This window comes from Anarhichas minor, unplaced genomic scaffold (genome assembly GCF_050575085.1).
Source record: "Anarhichas minor isolate MPS153535 unplaced genomic scaffold, ASM5057508v1 ptg000071l, whole genome shotgun sequence".
Lineage (NCBI taxonomy): Eukaryota > Metazoa > Chordata > Actinopteri > Perciformes > Anarhichadidae > Anarhichas > Anarhichas minor.
The window spans coordinates 5,580,761-5,605,183 of record NW_027466517.1 but is presented as its reverse complement, the minus strand read 5'-3'; the positions used below and the strand labels follow the sequence as shown (position 1 = coordinate 5,605,183).

At 41.4% G+C, this 24,423-nt stretch overlaps 3 protein-coding genes across 4 annotated transcripts; all 3 read left to right on the top strand.

Moving 5' to 3' along the window:
- Window positions 1-623: 623 nt before the first annotated feature.
- mrpl55 (mitochondrial ribosomal protein L55) lies at window positions 624-3,831 on the top strand. The gene is made up of 3 exons (XM_076079267.1): window positions 624-716; window positions 1,335-1,527; window positions 3,374-3,831. Exons 1-3 carry the CDS (start codon window positions 673-675, stop codon window positions 3,521-3,523), a joined length of 387 nt encoding a protein of 128 aa, XP_075935382.1. The 5' UTR covers window positions 624-672; the 3' UTR covers window positions 3,524-3,831.
- Window positions 3,832-4,436: 605 nt separating this feature from the next.
- On the top strand, window positions 4,437-8,020 carry ndufa11 (NADH:ubiquinone oxidoreductase subunit A11). Its single transcript, XM_076079266.1, has 4 exons — window positions 4,437-4,532; window positions 6,056-6,148; window positions 6,915-7,037; window positions 7,836-8,020. Exons 1-4 carry the CDS (start codon window positions 4,454-4,456, stop codon window positions 7,946-7,948), a joined length of 408 nt encoding a protein of 135 aa, XP_075935381.1. The 5' UTR covers window positions 4,437-4,453; the 3' UTR covers window positions 7,949-8,020.
- A 357-nt stretch (window positions 8,021-8,377) lies between these two features.
- On the top strand, window positions 8,378-21,973 carry ctns (cystinosin, lysosomal cystine transporter). Of its 2 annotated transcripts, none has more exons than XM_076079259.1 (11): window positions 8,378-8,696; window positions 14,779-14,881; window positions 15,112-15,190; window positions 16,837-16,927; window positions 17,435-17,538; window positions 18,505-18,642; window positions 19,060-19,159; window positions 20,085-20,204; window positions 20,857-21,027; window positions 21,268-21,385; window positions 21,502-21,973. In XM_076079259.1, the coding sequence occupies exons 2-11, from the start codon at window positions 14,788-14,790 to the stop codon at window positions 21,648-21,650; spliced, it is 1,164 nt and encodes a 387-aa protein (XP_075935374.1). In that variant the 5' UTR covers window positions 8,378-8,696; window positions 14,779-14,787; the 3' UTR covers window positions 21,651-21,973. The 2 variants fall into 2 exon arrangements, with proteins under 2 accessions (XP_075935374.1, XP_075935375.1); XM_076079260.1 differs by lacking the exon at window positions 8,378-8,696 and adding an exon at window positions 14,047-14,065.
- The last annotated feature ends 2,450 nt before the right edge of the window (window positions 21,974-24,423 follow it).

The following is a 24,423-nucleotide window of genomic DNA, read 5'->3' as shown; positions in this document are numbered from 1 at the left end:
GCTATGCAAGATGAACTCTGAACTAAAAAGGGTGGAGGCTGGGGTGGAGGAGGCAAAGCTTTGCCAGCAGTACGGTCTGTAACAGCATAGGTGTAGAAAGGATCAGTGAGGAGGGAGTCCTATTTAAATGAACCTCCTTGAGGTGAGAGTGGGCTGTGATTGGTGTGTGGCCATTAGAAGCATGATTCAATCAGCTGGCTGTCAGCTGGTTACAGCTGGAGGCCTATGACCTCCATGTCCTGCATGAACTAACGCGATGCTTCATTAGGGAACAGTATATGCGGTGAATGCTCTGAATGTAAAGTTAGAGGATGCTGAAAGAAAAATACTTGTATCCAATTATGGGGCTACTTTATTTACCTAATGATGAAAAGTAATTCAGGGACAATATCTCATACTACATACTCCGATTTGGGCTATTTATTATGGATATTGTATCACTTTTTCTTAATATATATATAGTTTTAACATTGATAAGTTGTTTTTTTTCCACTTTGAATATGTACCCTTGTTAATGTACATACTGTTAATGTTTTCGAGGGGGAACTGCATGCTCCGGTCCAGCAGGTGGCGGTATGTTCCTCACTGGTTGCAGCCCACCATTAAACCAAACGAAGAAGAAGTTTGCCCTTCGCGCTAAGTGCTTCCTGTCACAGTTATTTGGTCGCAAACATGTTTTTATTGAGGCTGTGTACACCACAGAACATTTTATCACGGTAAGACTCGCAGAATACTTCTTGAAAATGTATGTTTGTTAAAGTAGAGTTAGTTAGTAGAGCTCTTGTTAGTTTACTGTCAAACATTGAAGGAATGAATGGAGGAGGGTCACATCATATTCAGCCACACAGTCAGATAACAAGGTAGCAAACGTGTCACGTGACGGTAAACGGCCGTTTATTCCTTCGGCTTGTTAACAGTGGTAAGTTATTCATTCATTATCCAAACCGCTTATCCTGTTCAGGGTCGCGGGGCGCTGGAGCCGATCCCAGCTGACATTGGGCGAAGGCAGGGTACACCCTGGACAGGTCGCCAGTTCATCACAGGGCACATGTAGAGACAGACAAACATTCACGCTCACATTCACACCTACGGGCAATTTCGAGTCTCCAAATAGCCTAAGCTGCATGTCTTTGGACTGTGGGAGGAAGCCGGAGAACCCGGAGGGAACCCACGCTGCAACGGGGAGAACATGCAAACTCCACACAGAAGGACCACCCGGGATCGGGGGTCGAACCCGGGTCCCTCTTGCTGTGAGGTGATAGTGCTAGCCACTACACCACCGTGCAGGCAACCTAACCTAACCTTATATCGTGTGTGTGTAACGTTACGGGCAGGTGTGTCTGCCCTGTGTTCGCCCGTCCACAGGGTGCGGGGCTCCACACGCAGACTCCCCAGCTCAGCTCCAACAGGACGTCCGTGGTGCGCTGCGGCCGCCAGAAGTACGAGAGACTGTACCCGGTGATGCTGGTCCGAGCGGACGGATCCACCGTCAACATCCGGTACAGAGAACCCAGACGCATCCTCATGGTCAGTACTCTCCGCTCTGTTTGCTGTACACTTTCTAAACAACACGGGCCTCATTCCACTGACCAGACAGTTGTATAGAAACATGTTCTCACAATGTTAAGGCATCCTCCACATGTCGGTGGTATGTCGGTGTCGTTTAAATGGCTCATGGTGATAGAAAACGGTATGTTCCACTATGCATATAAAGGGTTCAATATGACTGTCTTTCATGTTAGAAATCTCTGTTTGTACTTGCCACTGTTTCATTATTTATGAGCAGTAATCAAATAACAATACAAATTGTCATGTTTAATCTAAATTTAAATAAACCTAATAAAGAGGGAAATCGCCATTGTTGAGCCCTCGTACACCACTTCTCACAGTCATAGACGAATTCGTATCGACACAACCACTGTTTCTGATCTGCTTATGCTGTGTGCGAATTGTTACTGGTCTAGAATACGGTACGGTTGGGTGCAAGTTTTGACGATGCTAGACGTGGGCATACCGGGTAGACGGTGGATAGTCCTGTCACGTGGCATATACGTCAATAAGAATCAGTGCCTGTGAGAGCGGTAGAGGACAGTGGAACTGGTGTACTGTTTGTAAGCACCATGAGCCAGAAAAACATCAGCATAACCACAAACAGAGACGCATGCCACTAGAACAAAAGTAGCACGTCATCAAACACTAAATACACTAACACTAAACATTAAATCTTGGCTTGACTTCCAGAGAGGCATTTCATAAAACAATAGTCCAAATTAAAACCACAGATGCCAAAATATCACATCTGTTAGTCTCTTGAATGGGTTGAGTTCAGTTATAGTTTTCAAGCCAAAGCTGAGGTCATAGTGATGTCATCGGGGTTATTTTCTCAGACCCACATAGGACATTATGAAGCGGTTTTCACTTTTTGAGATTCATGATATGCATATACTGTTGTGGAATATTTCTTATGACTAGTCGGGAGAAGAAAGTTGAGGTTTTCTATCAATATAAAGTAAAACAGAGTTTTGATGAACGATCAAGGTTTGTAAAGTCAATTTATTTGCTTGCAAGCAAAGAGAACAGTCTCACAGACACATTGCAGTGATCTGTATGAGTGCTCTGCATAACAGTCACAATGCATGGACATTTATACTCAGACAGCTTCCTGTTATCTGCTTAGCTAACAAGAATACACAAAGAACACAATAAAAGGCAGGTCATCCTTCGAGCCTTAGTATACTTCATTTAAGACAGTCAGGAAGATGCTTTTATCTCCTGTTTACAAATCCCTTTTGTTCACAGTTTGCCTTACCCTAATCAGTTTAAACTCACAACAGATGCTTCCTTTGAAGCCACTGTGACATTGTTAAAATGACCATTGCAGAGACAGGATAGACATTCTTTACCCTCACACATCATATCTGCATGCAAAGGTTTACGCCTTTACAACTTCAGATAACGCGTCACAAAGGAAGTCAAAAGTATTTCAAACAGAGGATCTCTGTTAATCAAGGCCTCTCTGTGTCTCTGTCTTACGAAGAAGAAAGAAACAGTGCATAATGATAACAGATAACAAGACACCTGGATACTAAACTAATTAAAGTCATCTACTGAAACTACAGTTTGGTGTCTGCTCTTTTAGGACTTACATTCTTTAAACCTTCACATGAGACTATGACATATTTTCCCATTACAATACATATTTTCACAACCCTAGCCCTACTCTGTTAACACTGACAACTAACAGACCCACATCCTAGCCTCCTTGCTCAAGAGAAGAAGGTGCACTGGTCCCATAGCTTTAGGGTTCCTGAGTATGTTCATTCATATTTCATGTTTTGTAAGTTTATTCATGTTTCTTTGTTTGTTTGGAAAGATGCCGGTCAATCTGTCCACGCTGTCTGAAGAGGAGCGTCGAGCCAGACAGAAAAAGAGAGAAGTGAAGAAGACGAAAAAACAGACAGCAGTCCAGTATGAAGATGACTTCAAAGTCGACAAATACAGCCACTTCTGGAAGAAGAAATGACTTCTACGTGAAAGTAGAGGCTCACTGCTGCAGCGTCAGTAAAGATCTAAATTTCACTTCCATTTGTGCATCTACGGGATGTTTTAATCGGGTTGTTTTCGTGCCAAAAAAGTGGTTCCTCCAAAAGGTTAAATCGCAGTGACTGAGACAGACCAAGGACATTTGTATGGCAGGGTGACTGACTATACACACCATGTGTAGCAGGCGCAGCTCTGCTGAGTGCTATGACTCTGTTACTGTCCTTGAAGCGTCAATAACCTGCTAACAATGGAATAAGAAACAATGTTGAGTTAATAAAGTGGTTTAAAGATGGGTATCTGTGTGGTCAATTTTGAAAAAGTGCACAAAGTTGTTGCACCAGCTTTGTTTTGGTCAGTGCACAGTTTAAGGAGGTATTTGCTGAATTTGCCAAAAATTCATTGAAAAATCTGATTAGAATTGCTGACTCCACTTTTAAGGCTCCTGTGTAGATAGTAGCCCACTGCTGTGATAATAGTAAAACAGGACACACCATTACAATACTAAAGGTATGTTGGTAGCAGAAGTGGGGCATCATCGTCATCTGTTTGTGGTTAGAACCAAAAGCACTCAACTGCACACTTCACAAACACTCCACAGCAGGATTATGTGCACAAACCAAAGTCAGTTAAAATGGTGTTTTTTGCTCCATATAAGAGAAGAAACGTATTGATTAATGAAAAGGTTATATAAATATGGCGTCCTTGTTACAGACAGTCATTTAATTCAGTACTTAACGGTTGAGCAGGGGTTTGATTTCCCTTCTGTTTCAGCGCCAGTGCCCGGCTTCACCCTCCACTCCAGTAGGTGGCGGTGGTGCACCGTAGACTGTTGTCAGCGGCCGAAAATTTACGATGAATACATCTCTCGCGAGAATTTGACTCCTTCAATTGCGTCCTTGCTAAATCCAAAATGGGGTACTGGGACCTACCAGAGGGCACAGGCTGTGTTGAAAAAACATGGATCACAACCAAACTAGCCACCGCTTTGGGTAAATATCAGCATTGATACAACGAGCGCGGGAAACGTCTGCCGGAGATGAGGGTGTCGCGATGAGCCGGCAAAGATAACTGCGTTACCTAGCGTGAATGTTCTAGCTAATGCTAATGCTAACAGGACTGCTATGAAGCGAGCTGCGTTCAGGTTATTATTCAGCTCTATGATAAATGTATTTGCGTGGAGTTCACTGCGGAGGTCAACGTATGTATTCTGATGAGTTTCTGTCGGGTGAGCTGACCGCGCACATTAAGCCTGTTATCGTGTAGAATAACTTGTATGTGTTACTGGTTTGTTAGATAGTTTGACATCTGAGGTAACGTTACGGTAACTATTAGACGTAACTGACTAATCGGGGTGATTGATAGACGCTCCAAAGAACCGCTCAGTAAGCACGTATGGACCCTGTTTAATGAAGGTGAGGCGTTCACTGTCGTCTCTCCTAATCCGGAAAGTAGAATAGTGTTTGGAAACACTTCTGATTAAGAGGAAATCTCCTCTTTACGGACAGTGCATGTACTCATTATTTTACTGTTACATGATGCACAAGAACATCCACATTTAATGCAGCACTTCAAAAGTTGTACAAATTTCATAATAATATGCAGTCAGGAACTTTTAGTGCACACATTGTTCATGTTTTTTTTCCACTTTCAGAAATCTACTTGCCCAAAGTCATTTGTACTTGCTCCTAGAAGTTATAAAATAACAACAAACACTAGAGTTAATTTTGATGTTAAATCTTTATTTATGGACATGAATCTGAACTCTCATCCTCCAATGTCATGCAACTAAAATCCTGTTACTAGTATTTTTTACCACTTGCTAGTTGCTAAATTAACTAGCCCAACGTGGCATTGCACTTGCCCCGAGCAGACAACCCTTGTTGTTGAGACCTGGCAGTGAGACCAAGACCACTGAAAACAGAGAGGCGTTGTCGTCCTGAGGGGCCACTGTAAGTCTTACAAACCACTAGATGTCACTGTGCTGGCTGTGTTTGAAGTTTGTAACCACCAATAGAAAGAAAGCACCAAAATTTTATAAGCCTTCATTTGCCTAAAACCACCACGAGGGGCAATAATGGACCCATTTACGCTCTGTGTTCGCACGGTGTTTGTTATGAGGGTGAAGACTTCCATGTGAAGTGTACTTTCCAAAAGAGACGATACAACAATCTCGCCCACAATATGCTACAATTGCTCAGATGTGTGAGGGTGTCAAAGTTCACAACATGTTAACATCTCTCAAGCTGAGTTTGTAGAATTGTTACTGTCAGCACTTTGTCCTTTCGACGTGATTGGACAACACACACACCACATGTTGCTCATTGTTGTGGATGGACTTTTATCCAGACTGTAAACTCGTAATATGTAGATGTTACTACACATCTATACTCGCTACGGACAAAGTCTAGTTTGACTCCGAGCCCATTGTCAGCTTAAAGTAGAATTCTGACTTTTTCGTTGATTTTCAGTTTGTGTTCATGTTGTGTGTGTGTTTCTGTGTGTACATCTTCAGGCCTGGTTGGTTCAGCCTATCACATCGTGGCCTTCCAGCCTGATTCTGCATTGGCGGCGCTACAGAGGGCTACCAACACCACGGTTACCATGGGTAAATATTCATATTGTCGTGCATCATTATGTAAGACCAAACAATATTACTGTATTCTGCTTCCAAACACATGATGCAGTGAAGAGCTCTCCTGCTGGACCAGTCATGGAGTCATTAACCTCTTTGTCTTCTTCTAGTGCACTTGATTGCATCGTTTAACTTAAAGACCATCTACCATCACTGATGATCACCTGCCACCACCATAGAAAGGGTTCTCCTCATATTATGAAATATGATTTTATTTTCTATTTAACTTCAGTGGTGGCATTTGAGGCAAAACTTCATCTCATAGCCTGCTTGAGGCACTTCACACAGTCAGCCTAGGGTTGTTATGTCGTACGTTAATCCAGAAGTATACATACTGTATGTGAAGGTTACTCACTGCTGCCACTGTGATGGCATGTTATCATAACCAGTGTGATCGATGTTAACGCTACTAAAAGCACTTTTAAGCAGCATTTTCATTTAAAAGGAAATCAAGTTTGTCATCAACCTTTGTCTTTGTTAACTGTGTAGTTAGTGTTTGAAGAACAATGCTTTATATCAGAACAGCGACCAAAGCATTCAGAACAATGCAGAGCTGCTGCGTTATCTTAAAGTACATTCTGAAAGGATGCATTTAACCCTTATTGTTTCATTTCTAATCCAAAGTGCTGAAGCACAGACTCGCAGTCATGTGACCCAAACACGGGGTCTCCATGTGCTGTTCTTTGGCCCACACGTATGGTATGAAACGGCTGATATGGGTCCGTCTGTGTCGTTCCAGCCTCCATGGGAGCAATTTTCAGCATGGCCACTTGTCTGAGTGCTCAGGCCCGTGAAGCCCCAGATGACCCACTGAACTACTTCATCGGGGGCTGTGCCTCTGGGATCTTCCTCGGAGCCAGAAGTAAGTATCAGGTTTCCATTCAGCTAAAGCTCTGTGCGCTGCTTTATTCTCCGAAACACCACAGGGCGTACCAACAACATGAACTGTGAAGAAGCACAAAGACACAGACCAACCTCCACAATGCAGAAAAGAGATTGTAATTAACTATAAACTCATGTCTCATATTCATGGACTACTTTATACAAGCCCTGGAAAGAAAGAAGTCAAGTATTAAATGCAAAATAAAGACACAAAGGTTTAATATCCTGGAAACAATTTGACTTGGCTGGAAAATATGTTTTTGAAAGTAGATTTTTAAGACTTCCTGTTTCTAGAGCTTTTAGAAGTGAATCGGTCTTCTTTGTATAATAATCCTTACACATCTAAATAGTGCTTTTATCAGTGAACCATTTGCGACAGTCACGTGATCACACGCGACAAGTTACAAGAATTCCGAGGTGCACGACGCATAGCATCACTACGGCGACTATAACCTCAGCTTAACTCTGCTACCTCCCAACCTCTGGAAGTCATCATTGAGGATGTTGTAGCTGAAGTTAAGAGTTGTGACTTTACTTATGAAGGTGATAGAATAATTACACAAAGGTTTCAAAGTCTGAACCATGAAGGCAAACTGTTAATTGCTCCCACATAGTCAGCAGCACCAGTGCTGTTTTCTACATGTGAACATCATGTTTATGCTTGTTGAACGGGTGTATTGGTACATTTTTGGCGTTCTACTTGCAAAGGTTTTAGTGCATGTACGTACAGTCTAACGGCAGCCATATTGTGTGTGTGTGTGTGTGTCCCTCCCTCCAGCCCACAGCGCTATGACCGGTACAACGGCGTGTCTGGGTCTGGGCACACTGGCCTTCTTCACTAAAGTCGGTAAGATGGAGGGATGGAGGGTAGCTGGACCCCCCAAACTATGAGGAGAAGGATGGATGTGCATTTAACCGTGTGTTGTAAAAAGAGTTCATGTAATAAAGTTCTTGTGAGATAAAGTCTTGAGTCTGTTGCGTCGTAGTTTGGGGACGTCAGAGAAAAGAATGTAGAGACATCCCTTCCAATAATGTGTCTTACATTAAATTATGCATTGTGACATTGGCTATATTCACCATTAAAAGCCATTAAGACATGGTCTTAATTATTTTAAATATTCATCTTAGCACCCACACATTTATTAAAAACTGTGTTTTTGTATTTCTGTTATGAACAGCCAGCGATGTTTTTTATTATTTATTGATTGGTTATTATCATGAGTGATCTTTAGAAATGTATTGGTTGATCTTTGTTTTCATTCACAAGGTGAAGTTGTCCACTATGAGAGTGTGACATACTGAACAGCACTATTCACCTCACACGGCCGGGTTCTAGCATGTATGTGTGTCCTGTATGGGTTCTGGGGCAGAACAAGAAGAGATGAAATATCGATAAGTATTCTACAGTGGAGGGAAAGAAAAGGAATCAAACGTGTGACTTCGAGAGCGACATCTAGGATGGAAATGGCGCAGTAACGGTCTAGCTCCAGAGGGTGGCAGCAGTGCAACGTAAGGGATGCGGGCTGCCGTAAATCACCAACGAAGAAGACAAAAGCAGAAGCCCGACTGGAAAGAGGAAGAAAACAAACTCAAACGCGTCTTGTGACCTGCTGATGAGCAAGCACTCCACTCAGCTGGCGTAAGTCTCTTTATGTTTACTGGTCCAGATAAATGTACGGGTTCAAACATTGAGCTCGTTTAGTCCACATTTTACTGTCGTATGTGTCTTAGGTCGGACAAACCAAATGATTCGATTCGATTCAATGTATTTTTGTATAGCCCAAAATCACACGTTCTCCTCAGGGCTTTACAGTGTGTACACATCCTCTGTCCCGGGACCCTCGCGTCGGAACAGGAAGACTGATGTGTTCATCAGGGCAACTGTGTAGACAGCAACTGTTCTCACGATCGGTCACATCTGGACTGTGCTTCCTCCATTGGAGTTATTTTTTTTTACCTTTGTAAAAAAGAAAAGGCTTTGTATGATGATGCTTTCTGCATCAGAACAGAGAGGAGACGTTTTATTTTTCATGTACTTGTTTCACATTATCCGTTGTCTCGGTCCACACTGGATCGGTCTTATCTTACTGCGGTCAGGTCAGCAGACACTCGGATCTCCGTGGTGAACTCAGCAGACAATGAAAACGTGAGACAACATCCGGTTTCCAAAATAAGATGTCAACTAAACCTATATATAAATTGCATAATGTGGAAATAAGATTAAATTAATTATATTAACATTAAGTAAAAAAACACCTGCATCTCGTGAGTTAAAGGGAAAATACAACAAATTGTGCGTGAAGTGTCTTCATTCTTTGATTTGAGGGTTGCTGGAAAGATAATAATTAAAATAAATAATATCTGACTGACTATGTATGTGTTCAGGACATTTCTGACCACATCCAAACAAACATCGTAACATATATACATCAGTCATTGTCTGGAATTATTGAGAAAATACTTTTTATAGCACCTCAAATATTCGGTTATTAGATATTTTCTTGGTACTGGTGGTATGACTTTTACTTTGAAATATATCTTAATTGGTAAAGTAAAAACGATTGATTTTTATTATGAATGGAGTCAACAATGTCCTGAACACATACATCAGTCATTGTCTGGAATTATTGAGAAAAATATTTTTATAGCCACTGCTGATTACATATTTATTGACTGGGAGCAAACATCAGTGTTTAGCTGAATACTCTGCCCACTGTTTAGCATCAAGAGATGTCTTGAACACATACATCAGTCATTGTTTGGAATTATTGAGAAAAATACTTTTTATAACACTTAAAATATTCAGAAATTACCTGTTTCTCGTAGAAATGTACGACATTTACTTTTTATAGCAATTAGTCATTGTGTGGAATTATTGGGAAAAATATTTTTATAGCACCTTAAAAATTTCAGAAATTTGCTATTTGAAGGTACAAATTCAGTTTAGAGTTTTTACTTGGTAAAATATCTTAATTGGTACAGTTAATATGTCTGATTTTTGTATGGATGTGGTCAGAAATGTCCTGAACACATACATAATCTTTAATATCTTTCCAGCTACCCTCAAATCAAAGAATGACACTTCACGCACAATTAGTTGTATTTTCCCTTTAACTCACAAGATGCAGGTAACTTGTTTTATATTTAATATATAATATGAATAAAATGAATTTAATTGATTAATAAAATAAAACATGGGGCAATTTGGCCGGTCTCACGTTAATCTCTCCGCTAATTTTGCAAAATCCTTCGCTCGCTCCCGATCTGTGCTGTTTGAATGCGTTTACCGTGAATCTTAGCATATAGGCGCACTCAAATTTAAGTTTCTGCTGAGTTGACCGCAGTCTTATTTTCAGCTCAGTCAGTCATCCGTGAAGCACTTTGAACTGAACTAACCTGTAGGAAAGGTGCAATACAAATACAGGTTGGTTGAAGGTATGGAGGAGGAAAAATGTCTTAAGTGTAAATAAATGCATTAATAAATGTATAAATAAATACAGGAATAAATACAGAAATGAATAAATAAAAGAATAAATAAATACAGAAATATTTAAATGCTGAAATGAATAAATAAAAGTTGATACCTAAACAGGACATATATAAATAAATATATTTCTACATTTCTGTTCACCTTCATTTATTTATTTCTGTATGTTAATGAGGTAGGCGGGCCGAACCTCATTCTTAAGCAGGATTGGTCAAGTAGGGGAGCAAGACAGAAGCAACCGATTAGCAAATCATCCCTGTAGACGACGTCAGAAAACTATCGAGCAGCACTAACGGCTTCCACAGTCTGCAGCTGGGACTGCTGCGGGAGGCTGCTGTGAGACTGACCACCTGTGAGTGCTTTGGGACGGCGGAGGGGCTCACGGCAGCACCCGCTGCTCGCTGAGGACAGTAGGCTCGTTCGACTTAAGCCAGGCGTGCGCAGAATCGATCACCGGCGATCGGCGCACACTGCATGCTGGGTAGATTTGCGTCCGACTTGCTCTGACGTCATGAAAACGTGCGTAACGATGATCTCACGTGAGCGAGGCGGCCGCAGATTTTAGAGCCAGGCGCTGCAGTTGCTCTACACCGACTGCATGACCCCAGGGCATGATGGGACTTGCGCTGACGTCATGATCACGTGGGCAACGATAACCTCACGAGAGCGGGGTGGCCGCAGATTTTAGAGCCAGGCGCTGCAGTTGCTCTCCACTGACTGCGTGACCCCAGGGCATGATGGGAAACTTCTTGCTGTCTTCGGATCAAAGAGCTGATTGGCTCTTAGATTTTCTTTAGTGGAAAAGGTGGGCTCACTGGGTTAAGAGGGTTGGCTGGTGACCACAAGGTCGGCTGTTCGAACCTTGGCCTTTGACGTGTCATGTGTCACCTGTCAAAGACATCCCCATATATAGGGATGGGTCAAATGCAGAGACAAAATTATCCTTAATTAACAGGATAAATATAGTATAAACAAATTTAAATCCTAATTTTCTGTCTAATTGTAATACTTAACGCTAGATTGTTGGCTATTAGTCTCATTTTGTGCAATAACAATAATAATATATAAGGTTATTTATTTAGCATCTGTAAATAAAGATATTTATTGAGAAAGCCTACATCCTACTTGATGTCAACATGTTTTCAGTCAGAGCACTGAATGTGTCCATCGATTAATGATTGTGAAGCATCACAAAACATATTAAAAGAAAAGCACAATTGTCACTGATGGAAACTTGCAGCGTTGCTTCTCCTCCGTGTGGAGCCTGTTTATGTAGCTGTGATGTTTGGACTGTTGGTTCAGTTTTCTTAAATTTACAGTTGTATGATTTAGAAATGACGCTATCTTCACATATATTTATTTATATAAATGTTTAAATAAATATGACATCCAAGAACTAAAATATGCCAAATCTTATATCTTCAATTATAATAATAACATAGTTAAATATATGAAAAGACATCCAAACTTAAAGACCAGCAATTTTAGGGTTAAGTGTCTTGCTCAAGGACACATCGACATGCTCCTAGCAGAGCCGGGGATCGAACCGCCGCTCCTCTGATTGAAGGACGGCCCTGCGCTCCACTTAGCCACAGTCGCCCAAGATCAGTTCTAGACTATGGCTGTGTGGCTTATAGGTCGGGGTCTAAAACCTTGTTGGGAAAACTGGACGTAATACAAGCGTCAAGAATATGTAGCGGGGTCTTTAAAATAACATCTGTGCCGGCATTGCAGGTAGAAATGGGGGAAATGCCGTTGGAGTTGAGAAGAATCCAGATCATGATGACATATTGGGTCAGTTTACAAGGACATAACAACCATCCAACAATAAGTGCAATTGAGCCATGCTGGGAACATGACAACAGGCCAACACAGAGCTCTGGTTGGGTTGTTCAGAAGAAGGCTAGTGAATTAGGTTATAGGAGTTATTCTCCAGCTGTGGTCCAGCTGTTCCTCTTTGGTTACTGCCACAGCCTGGAATAGATCTTGGCCTCCTTGAACTGATGAGAGATGAACGTGGGGGAAACTGTAAGATCTTCAAGTCATACATCAGTTACCACAATTAAATACAGATTTATGGATCTAAAGACCCTAAAACTGGTAGAACAGCAGCAGCAGCAGTGATCCCAGAATTCCATTATGAGTGTGGGAAGAGACTCAGTGATGATGTATCTGTGTTTACATGTGAGATGATGGCCATAGAGTTATTGTGTTACAGTGGGTAGAGGAGGTCAGGCCAGAGAGAGAGGTGATTGCATCAGACTCATGTGCAGTGATAACGAGTTTGACATGTTGCCACTCCAGAAGCAGAGAGGATTTACTGTTTGAAATTCTACAATCATTTTTAAGAATCCATCAAATGCGGATAGCGGTTCATTTAGTGTGGGTCCATGTTGGAGTCGATGGCAATGAGAAGGCGGATAAAGCAGCAAAAAGGGCTTTGAAGAGTGGGAAAAATAACGTTAATGTAAATATAAGTAAGTCAGAAGCTAAAGTGGTGATTAAGGGACAAATCAAAAAGATACGTCAGAACGAATAAAGGGAGTAAAGGAAGATATCTGTTTAAAGAGGAACCATTGGTTGGGAGCAGGATCTAGTGGACAAACTAGAGAAGAGGAGATGATTATGACAAGACTAAGGAACGGCCATACTGGTCTGAACAGTTCCCTCTATGTTATTAGAAAGCATAATAATGGAAAGTGTAAATTTTGTGGAGAAGAAGAAACCGTGGACCATGTTTCATTGTCCTGTCAGAGGTACGAGTCAGAGAGAGATGTTTTGAAAAGAAGGTCTAAGAGAGATTAGAGAGAAAAATATCATTAATGTACTAAAGAAAAGCTTTAGTGACAAATGTTGGAAACTTTTTCTGGAATATTTAGAGTCAACAACACTAATGAATAGAATTTGAGAAAGAAATGTATTATTATTAATTTTTTCTATTTTATTATTTTATTTTTTCTATATATATATATATATATATTTATATACATATCTTTATTTATTTACACACATATGTATGTATGTGTGTGTACATATGTATATGTATTTCTTTTCGTTTGGTTGTCGTATTAGAGTCCTTAGTCCACACTCTAGATCAGTGGGAGGCGGTAATGCACCGAAAGCTGTTTGCCAACCGCCAAAAAAAGCAAAAGAAAGAAAGAAGAAGAAGCAGGCGGCTGAAAACAGTCGGACTTGAACGCAGTTTTTTGTCAACGCCCCTTTCTACGTCCGCCTGCTCTCGTCTGCTTTCCAGGCGAGGCGCAGTTCAACTCGAACGAGCCTAGTAACTGCAGAACGATACGTGCTTTCACGTCAGAGTCTCCAAAACACCAGAAAAGTCACTAGATTTGTCGCTAGTCGCTTTTGACAAAAAAAGTCGCCAAGAGGATTTGGAAAGTTGCCAGATTTAGGGAGAAAGTCGTTAGTTTGGCAACACTGGGCTCGCCAACTTCAACGTTTCTGTGCAAGGCAGCAGACCAGAAGCCATCACACTCCTGTGACCAATCCTGCTTTAGACAGAGGTTAGGACCTCCCACCTCATTAGCATACAGACACATAAATGAATAAATGTGGTGAACAGAAATGTAGAAATAAATATATGATATATGTATTTATTTATGTCCTGTTTGATTATCAACTTTTATTTATTTATCTATACATTAATCTATTTATTTCAATATTTATTTCAGCTTTTAATTATTCTTTTATTCATTTATTTCTGTATTCAAACATTTATTAATGCATTTATTAATTTATACTTAAGTCATATTCTGTCCTCCATATTAAGCTGTCATTATAATAAATAAATAATAAATGACTCAATAAATAAAATGATAAAGAAAGAAATGTAGAAATAATAGCCTCAACTATCAAATATGTGCAGGTTGATTTGAAAATATATAAATATGCACAAAAATATAAAATGTATTTATTTATTTGACAAATGACTTCTTTTTGTATTATATTACTTTCATATTTAATTCTCTATCTCTATCTTTTTAGTCCCCAGAGTTTTGTCGGAACATTGCGATGTAAATATGTAATATATATATATATATATATATATATATCATGTAAACATGTGGGACTGAGAGCAGGTTGATACCGTACATTTAATGATTTCAAGTGAAGGATCTCAAAAAGTAATTCATAATAATGAATAATGAATATCCTAATGTTGTAACATTTTGATATGTTAATGACTGTAATGATGCGTTGTGCCTCTGTCCTTCAGGTCGGCAGCATGCATCATTGTGCAAAGATGGCCGGTCTGGCCCCGGCAAAGAGATGGCTTCCTGCTCAGCTGCTGCTCCTGTGGATGCTGACCGGCTCCTCTGGTGAATGGCTGTTACTTCAATGAGGCCACTGGCTGTAGACAGGAAACCTGTTGTTCTTTCACCCAGTAAATCTGGATAAAAATGAGGTTCTGAAAATGTTTAGCATGTAGTAACTTTATGATAAGGGTAGAATTGTAAATTAATATGTTTATGATGATGTTTTGTTTGTTTCTGTGAGCATCTTGGATTGATTGTTTCATTGTTGTTGTTTTTTTCTGTCTGTCCTCCAGAGTCCAGATTGTTTCTGTTGGCTCCACATGCTGTCACACTTGAGAAAAACTCTCAGGCCAACATCAGCATCGCTCCCAGGTACCCACAGAAACAGATAGCAAATATGTAGCATTAGCTTCTCTCACACTGGCTGACACCATCGTATTAGGTTATGAATGACTTCAGTTTCTGTTTGATTGTCTGTCCTTTTTAAAGGAAATCAAGCTTTTTACAGTCCTTCACTGTATCCATGAGCATCTTCAGCACAAGATGTACATTACATCACTTACATTATAGTCATTTAGCAGACGCTTTTATCCAGAGTGAGTCACAATTCAGATTCTATCACATACACTGTAGGCATAGCTACGGGAGCAATTTTTGGGTTAAGTGTCTTGCTCAAGGACACATGGACATGCAACTAGCGGAGCCGGGGATCGAACCGCCGATCCTCTGATTGATGCGTGGAGCCGGAGCAGGGGATCGAACTGCCGATTGAAGGACGGCCCTGCTCTCCACTTAGCCAGTCGTCCCACAGTAATATGTTGGGTAGATTTAGGACATCTTAATAATTTATTTGCACCCGACGTTTGAGGTTTTGCAGGATTTGATCAGCGATGAAATGGTGTTAAAGTAGATCTACACCTGGCTGCCAATTGATACCGCCTGGTTGTCAGCTGATCAGCCATGGTCAGTCTCATATTTCCAATCATTGCGTGTTACGTGTTCCGCCACCACATGACAGCTTTAAGTCGGGACACAGCTGCACAGACACTATCGTCAACATCTCGTCGGTGTGCAAGTTCTTAGGTTCCAGGATTTCTTTTTTTTATCAATAAAAATACAATCATTTGAATTGTGTGTTTTCATGCAAATAACCACTATAGATAACAAAACCAAAGTGACGGTGTACACTGACCTGAGGTGGTGGTGAAAAAGGTTTTATAGTTCCTAGATAGAAAATCATAATCAGCATTAATCGTAATCTGCAGATCAGACTTTTAAATAAATCGGAAATTGGCCGAGAAAAACTTCCAATCGGTGCATCTCTATTTAAAAGGAAGAAATCATGAACAACTCACCATTTCAATGCTTGGTTGAATTTATTAATGTGTTATTTAAACATTAAAGCATGTAAATAGAAACCCAAAATACAAGTATGAAGCTGAAAATGATCCATGACTGCACCTCACATTCATCAGGTCCACACAGTCACAGTCACAGTCATAGTCATAGTCACAGTCACAGTCACAGTCATAGTCATAGTCACAGTCATAGTCACAGTCACAGTCACAGTCATAGTCATAGTCACAGTCACAGTCATAGTCACAGTCACAGTCACAGTCACAGTCATAGTAGGCTGCATTCTAAAATTCAGTCTATTGAAATCCAAGCTTTGACTCGCTTCTGTTTTCTGCTTTAGTTTGTAGATTTTTGATGTTACTCTTTAAAACCACAGGTTCATCCAGTGTCCTACTACAGACTGTGGCTGTGGTCTGTTAGTGAATAAGTAAGCGGCACACTAGTTGCCCTGGGGCAGCTTTAGGTGTGTTACAGCTCATCACTCCCACTTCACACAGTAGTACAGTGCTGAAGCTGCTGATGTTCTGCTTTTCGCTCACAGCAAAGGCAAACAAACCTGAAGCAAATATGCTCAGCAAGTGAATTAAAGAAGTAAATCCTGATCCTGATCCTGTGCTTTGTGATCAGTGTTGTTCTGACTGGACTTGTGTGTCTTCCTCTAGTTCTCCTCTCAACCAGTCGGCTGTGATTCAGTTAAATGTGACCTTCAGCTCCAAGTTGAACTACACGTCTATACTCACCGTTCCTGAGCAGGTAACGCATGACACCAAACACAACATGTGCTGCATGTGGCAGGAGTGAAACACACTCAGCCAGTCTGGGTGTACGTTGTTCTTACGTTGTTCTTACGTCACCGAAGTTTGCAGCAACTAAAGATGACGACAACATAGACAGAGTCAATCCAAGATCCTTTACAGAGTAACTGCACCAGGTCCATAATCTGTTCGTCCCTATTTATTTATTTTATATACTTCTAAATATGTATTTATTTTATTCTCACCTGTGCAGCTGCAACATCCACATTTGTGGAGATCAATAAAGTTGTATTTACCTTTCCTCTTGCACCATCAGGCTGAAATATCATGTTGTACACGTTCATATACCGAGCGTATGAATGCCATGAAATGCACAAGCAAACATCAGCAGATGAGGATCAGATGTACTTGTGTTTACGTGCTCATTACTTAAGCTAGCTCACACACAGGACCGTCTACCAAACAGCTGTTGACTCAAAGCTCTTGTTGTTGTTGTTTTGTTTAGGTGTTGCTGCCAGTGGAGGCAACCTCCGTCAGTTTCAATGTGACGGCCCATGACGTCGGTCAGGTGACCACATACCTGCTGAGCAACAACACAGAGCTCAACAGGTGGGTGTCTGCACAGAAGCAGCATGCAGTGACATAATGGCCTTTCCCTTTCTTTCATCAATTCTTACAAAGGTCTGTGTTTGGGCTGTAAATCAAGCCGGACCCTACAGCACCTCGCATCGTGTCAGTCCAACCCGACCTGAACCATGGAGACAGTTTTATATATGCTATATATATAGTGTATATATATATATATATATATATATGTATGTATGTATGTATGTATGTATGTATGTATGTATGTATGTATGTGTGTGTGTGTGTGTGTGTGTGTGTGTGTGTGTGTGTGTGTGTGTGTGTGTGTGTGTGTGTATGTGTGTATCTTTTCAGAGTGGTAGCAGATGTGCGTCATCTCATGCCGAATGTTCAGCATGTCATGCTATTAAATAGACATTGCAAAACATTTCTCCTCATTTTGAGAGGCGAGAGTTTGTTCAAGGAAAATGCTGTCGTGAGTTGATTTTTCAAACACCAGTGAAAGATCAATGAGACAATAGTCAAATGTTGGTATTCATTTTGTACAACAGTAGGTCATTGATTATAGCAGGAAACATTGAACTAGATTCTGTGAATGGTACGTGTGCAGTACCAGTATTATTCATGACATTACGCAGACTACAGGTCTGCATATTAAGATCATCAACCTGACCCGATTCAAGCCGGGGGAGTTTTGAGAAATGCCTGAACTCGGAGGGTTGGGTCGGGCCCAGTCGGGTTCAGGCTGAGAATCAAAAGCTCTACAATCGGTCCGCTGTTCAATCAGTTCAGCATGACAATAGGAATGATGTAAAATGAGCTAAAGGCTAGCTCAAAATAGGATTCCGGGTCTGCCAGAACACCTGGGTGAGTCACGGTGTATCAGCGGTGCGGTTGGTATACTGTGTGCTGAACCTGCTGTAGAGTATGATGGTACTTCACCACCATCATGTGTCTTTGTGTGAGTAAGCCTGACGTTCTCTCCTCTAGTTTGAACTTCAGGATCCACTTCATGGTCGTTCATAGCAGCGTCCTGTCGGTGATCAGCCAGCTGATTGGCTGGCTTTACTTCCTGGCCTGGTCGGTGTCCTTCTATCCACAAGCCTGGGAAAACTTCAGGAGGAAGAGGTAGACTCTCTTCATTCATCTCTGCCTTCACAACTGTAGTTGTTGTGGCCGCTGACCAGGGGTCCATATTCAAACAGCCTCTGTGTTTGGTTGAATTTTTATATTCTTGCCCTGTGATTAGTTAGTTATTGGCTTTTTTGACAAGTATTAGTATTAGAGGTGCACCTTTTACACATTGCATCTTTTAATCCTACACTCCCCGATAGATACCCGGCTGTATGTCTGCATTATGTCTGCTTAGGTTAAACTAAGCATTATTACATCGTTATTTCCTGTAAACGTCATCATTACAAACATACCAGAATGATTTATTTAAAGTGTTTGCTCTTGTAGCTGACAGTGATTGGGGCAGTGAGATGGTATAACATGCAATGAGTCCAAACAACTGACAAATGAAAGCAACATGTGTGGTTTCAGTGTTGTAGGTCTCAACTTCGACTACCTGGCTCTCAACCTGACTGGCTTCATCGCCTACAGTGTCTTCAATATAGGACTGTTCTGGGTGCCTTATATAACGGTAACTTGATGCTTTGTAAGAGGCACTGCACTGTTCATACACACAAAGTCTACCAGTCATGTTCCGTACTGCAGGCTCTGGAGAAGTGACACCTTTACAACAGTGTGCAGCCAGAACGACAGCTGGACTTCTATGAGCCTGACATTACAGTCCACAGGAAAGGATCATGAATGAATGAACTTTAGATTATTCAGGTTTCAGGGTAGTGAAGTGGTTGTGCCCCTAAAACCACAAGAGGAGTTTTACTGTGAAACGTTTAGAGGAAGTGTTCAGCACAGCAGGAGGACACTAAACAGGGAATGACTTAAGTGAAATTATGAATACATTTTAACATTTGGCACCTGCTCTTGTTGTCTGACTTGATCATTATGGTAAGTAATAAAGTCACATGTATGGATAGGATGATGTAGGATTTTACTACAGCTCGCGATTAAAAGAAAACACTCCATTGATTGTGAATTTACAGAATACAAGAAACATAGAAGAAAGAAAACAGACTCACGCAATATTAGTTTTATTTGTATTGATCCTTTATTCATGCAGTGGACCTTATGACTTATGATTACCTTATTTGAGATGGTTAGTTCTTCACTACAATAAGCCGGTCCTATCTGTGATGCAATCAAAAAGACGTTTCTTAACTAAACGTAAGGTGAAGTAACTCCAGTAAGTTGTAAGCATGTCTGGATGATCATTGGGATAATATCATTGTGTATCATAATTATTTTGGCCAGGATTATGGTGACATGAACTTTTCATATTGTCCCATGCCTTGACACGTTCATGATTTCCTAATCATGCACAATTATATCTGATAAGTGTTGTTTTTATTTCACGGTTGAAGGTTTGAATCCCAGGTCAGTTCACAGTGTTTGTGATGTTCACATCTTGAATGAAGCATTTACAGTGTAATGTGTTCCTGCAGGAGGAGTTTCTGAAGACGAACCCAAATGGAATTAACCCCGTCAGCGCTAACGATGTCTTCTTCAGTCTCCATGCTCTGCTGCTCTGTTTGGTCTACATCAGCCAGGCTGCTGTGTTTGAGGTGTGTATCTGTATCTGTGACAGGATGCACAAACGTTGTATGATCATGAAGCTCAGAGCCGGTTCTGACCAGTTTGGTCTGGTGCTCCTTGCATCGCAGCCACTTCACCAACCATTGTGTTCATACACTCTCACAGAAACTGTGACATTTAAAAGAGAAACTGTATTTCTGAAAATGATACCTGAATCGTCCAACTTTCCAATATGAATTTAATGTTGGAATAACAGACGTTAGCTCGAGCTAGTTATTAAATGAGCAAACTTTACTATTGTCTAAAGTAAGCTAACATTAGTCTGCTCCAATGGTAACCACTTTAATTATTCACGTTAATTATTCCCCTGAATATACTGCTGGGTATAAACATAGCTATGCTGTTGTGGGCTTTTTTCTAATGTTTCTAAATTCCCCAAAAATATATGAGCAGAGGTGCTCTGAATGAATAAGTGAACGGAAACAGCAAACATCAGTGAGATGCCTGCCATCTAACCCCAGAGGTTTCTTTAGGGACGCTGGTGCTCTGAGACACTACCACTGCTGTCCACAGGGCCACCGACATCAACACAAGATGAAAGCTCCTCACAGTAGCTTTAAGTATTTGATTACGTCATGGATGGGTCCCACAGGTTAATCCTCTGTGTCCTCTCTCTTCCAGAGGGGGGGTCAAAAGGTCTCCTGTACGGCCATGTTCTTGTTGGTGATTGGCTGGACTTTTGCCTTGATCAGCTTGTTTCTGGCTGTAGCCAAACAGATCACCTGGTTGGATTACCTCTACTATTTCTCCTACATTAAGCTAGCAGTCACTCTGGTCAAATATGTGCCGCAGGTAAGTTATACACACACACACACACACACACACACACACAGAATGGAAACACCTGGACAGAGTAATGCAGTAGCCATGCAGATAGAATGACTCTTGTGAAAATGTTAAGTTTATAGCTGAGACTGTAAAAACAGTGTTATTCCACAGAATGTGGTTCAGTGTTAAGTTGATTTGTTGATTGGATGAATAATCACTCACAGATTGTTACAGTGTTGGTGTTGTTCTGTTTGTTTCTTCCAGGCGTACATGAACTACAGGAAACAGAGCACTGAAGGGTGGAGTATAGGCAACGTGTTGCTGGACTTCACAGGTGGCCTCCTCAGTATTCTACAGATGATCTTGCAGTCTTACAACAATGGTAACTATGTTATGCTCGATCCTGTTGATAACATGACATTTGTCACAACAAATAGTAAAGTGTATATGTGACTGACAGCATGTCGTTTGTACTAACTGTGATGTGTCTCTCATTAGACGAGTGGAGGCTGATATTCGGCGATCCTACAAAGTTTGGCCTGGGTCTGTTCTCTGTGGTGTTTGACATCCTCTTCATGATTCAGCACTACTGTCTCTACAGACGGCCATCACAGTACCAAGCAGTTGCAGAGCAACAAGATGACTGACGCTGACTGTTGACGGACTATAGTCTGTAAACGACCGATTTCTATCAGTCAACAGCAACGAGCACACAATAAATGATTCAATCTGCTCAAGAGAAGCCCTGCTGGGTGTCATCTTTGACTTCCATCATGGTATGATGCAGAGTTCTCTCACGCAGGCTTTACTCATGTAGCTGCTTTGAGCTCAGTGTGCCGCCATCTTAAATATGTCAGGATCAGCACTTTTGTTTTTTACCACTGTATGAAAATATTAGATAGGTGTAAGAAAAACGGATGTAATGACAACTGTGTCAACACTTTTTATTAAATGCCATGTCACAACTGAAGTCAAGGGGCCTTTCTCATTTCTCTGTTTGTACAATCTTGATTATTTTACTCACCTCTTAGTCCCGCCCACCTGAGAGAAGGAAGCGAGGAGAGGGGAGGCGACATTTAACAAAATGAGACATCCTTGCCTTGAAGCTGTCATCTCTTTGGCCATGTCAAGATGACCATGCCCTGATGCTTGAGGGGGATTCCCAGTGTACAGTTGCTTGGTATATATTGTCTGAGGGGGTCAGCGGCCATAAAATGCAACCAGATATTCATCCACAGTTCAGTAAGAGCCTGGATATCGTTGTACCCATTTGTCCCATGCATCCCATATTGCTGAGTTTGTTGGTAAGACCTGGAACCATTTTTGTCACAATAGCAGCACTAAGTCTACCCCGTCGTTCAAGCTTGGAGAGGGACCATAATCATTTCCAATTTTGGAAGCTAACATGTCTGCTGGTGGGTTAGAGACAACAAGAGGTTCAACTCCAAGGGTCTCACTTTTATCAGAGGAGGATGTCTCCTGATCAGGGACCTCCTCAACATTATCTTTATTTCATTTCAAAGGGATGTGGCAAAACTTCACTGCCAGAAAACCTTTTCTGAGAGGTCATTTTCAACTGAGTGATAGTTTAAAGGGTCAGCACAAAGTGAAAGCTTTTATATGTCTGCCCCTCCCATAAGTTGTGTGACCTTGTGATGACCTCACAGGATCATATTCCCCCTCCCTCGCAGTGTGGAAAACAAGTTTTCTCTCCCCCATGTCAAATGAACTGTCGGGGGTTCCCAAAACAACCTAAACAAATGTGTGTCAAATGTTCATATTTCTTCTATGTTATAAACAGCTAAAAGAGCCTGGAGTCAAATGGACCTCAAGGAAAACCGATGCATACAAAATGCGTACAGGACATTGAAAATATGTCATTTTGGTAATTTTATATTTAGCCGGTTGTCCCCAATAAATTAGGAAAAGTTATTAAATACAATGCAAAAATAATTATGTCAAGCGTTTATTTAGAGATTGACTCCAAGGATAACAGAGGTGGAATATTGAGTACAGTGGTCATCTAACACCAGTCTTTGTTCTCCAGCCAACCAATAACACCAGGCCCTCTCTTTCAGTAACACAGGGCCCTCTGCTCCAACCAACCAACCAACCAACCAATAACACCAGGCTCTCTCCTCCAGCTACGCAGATGATACCCAGTTGTACATCCTGATTAAGCACTGCGGTCAAGTCAGCAGACACTCAGATCTCCGTGGTCAACTCAGCAGACACTTAAATTGTAGTGCACCTATACGCTGAAACTTACGGTAAACGCAACCAAACGGCACAGGACGGGAGCGAGCGAAGGATTTTGCAAAGTTAGCGGAAAGATTGTCTGCTGAGTTGACCACGGAGATCTGAGTGTCTGCTGACTTGACCGCAGTGATTAAGCCTGGCTCCAGCACTGTTTCGTGTATCATGCCGATTTTCTGGAACTAAATGAGTCCAAATGCAAAGTAGTTATAATTACCCCTGCTGGCCCCAGCACCCGCATGAATGCGCCCAGACTTGAGGAGACATCATCATCAGCATTAATGATCTCTCCTCAAGTCTGGGCGCCTTATCTAATAATGGTCGGCATGAAGCCCGCAACTAGGTGTTATTTTTGACTCTGAATTGACTTCTGATGCTCAGGTGGGCAAAGTTGTGCAGATCTGCTTTGCTCAATTGAGACAGCTCAGCAAAACCAGGTCTCTCCTTTCACCTGCAGACCCGGAGAGTCATTCATGCTTTTATCTCCTCAACTACTGCAATGCACTTTATTCTGGTATCAGCAGGCGAAACATTCAAAGACTAAAATTGATAGAGAATGCTGCTGCCAGGCTTCTACGAAGTGACCACATCACACCAATCCTTGCTGCCCTTCACTGGTTTCCTGAGAGTTTTAGAATTGATGTTAAGATTTTACTGCTCAATTTTAAAACCTTGAACGACCTGGTCCGATATCTGTGATCTGCTGATTTCTTATGAGCAGACCTGGGCATTGTACGGCCCGCGGTCCTTACCCGGACCTTTGGCTGTCGCGGGACGTCAATGGGACATTAGGAATGCAACGTACATAATTGTACATCATGCACGGAATACAGCTGCATTGCTTTTATTTTGAAGGCGACTGTTGCTGTTTGTTTTGTTTTTTATCTCAATGTACGTGCGTTCGTACGTACATACGCTCGTGAATGTGTGAGAGCAGCAGCGTCACTGCAACGTGTTGGTGATGCAGAGCGGCACGGACATCTGAGGCTTTGTAGCTAAGCTGCTAAAGCAACATGCGCAGAAGATGTTGCTTCTCTTTGGATCGACCTCCATCTGTGAACAAACATTCTCTGTGATGAAGTTGAACAAATCCAGATCCAGATCCTCTCTCACTGACATCAGCTGTCAGCTGTCCTCCACATCTCCCCTCACACATTCAGCCTG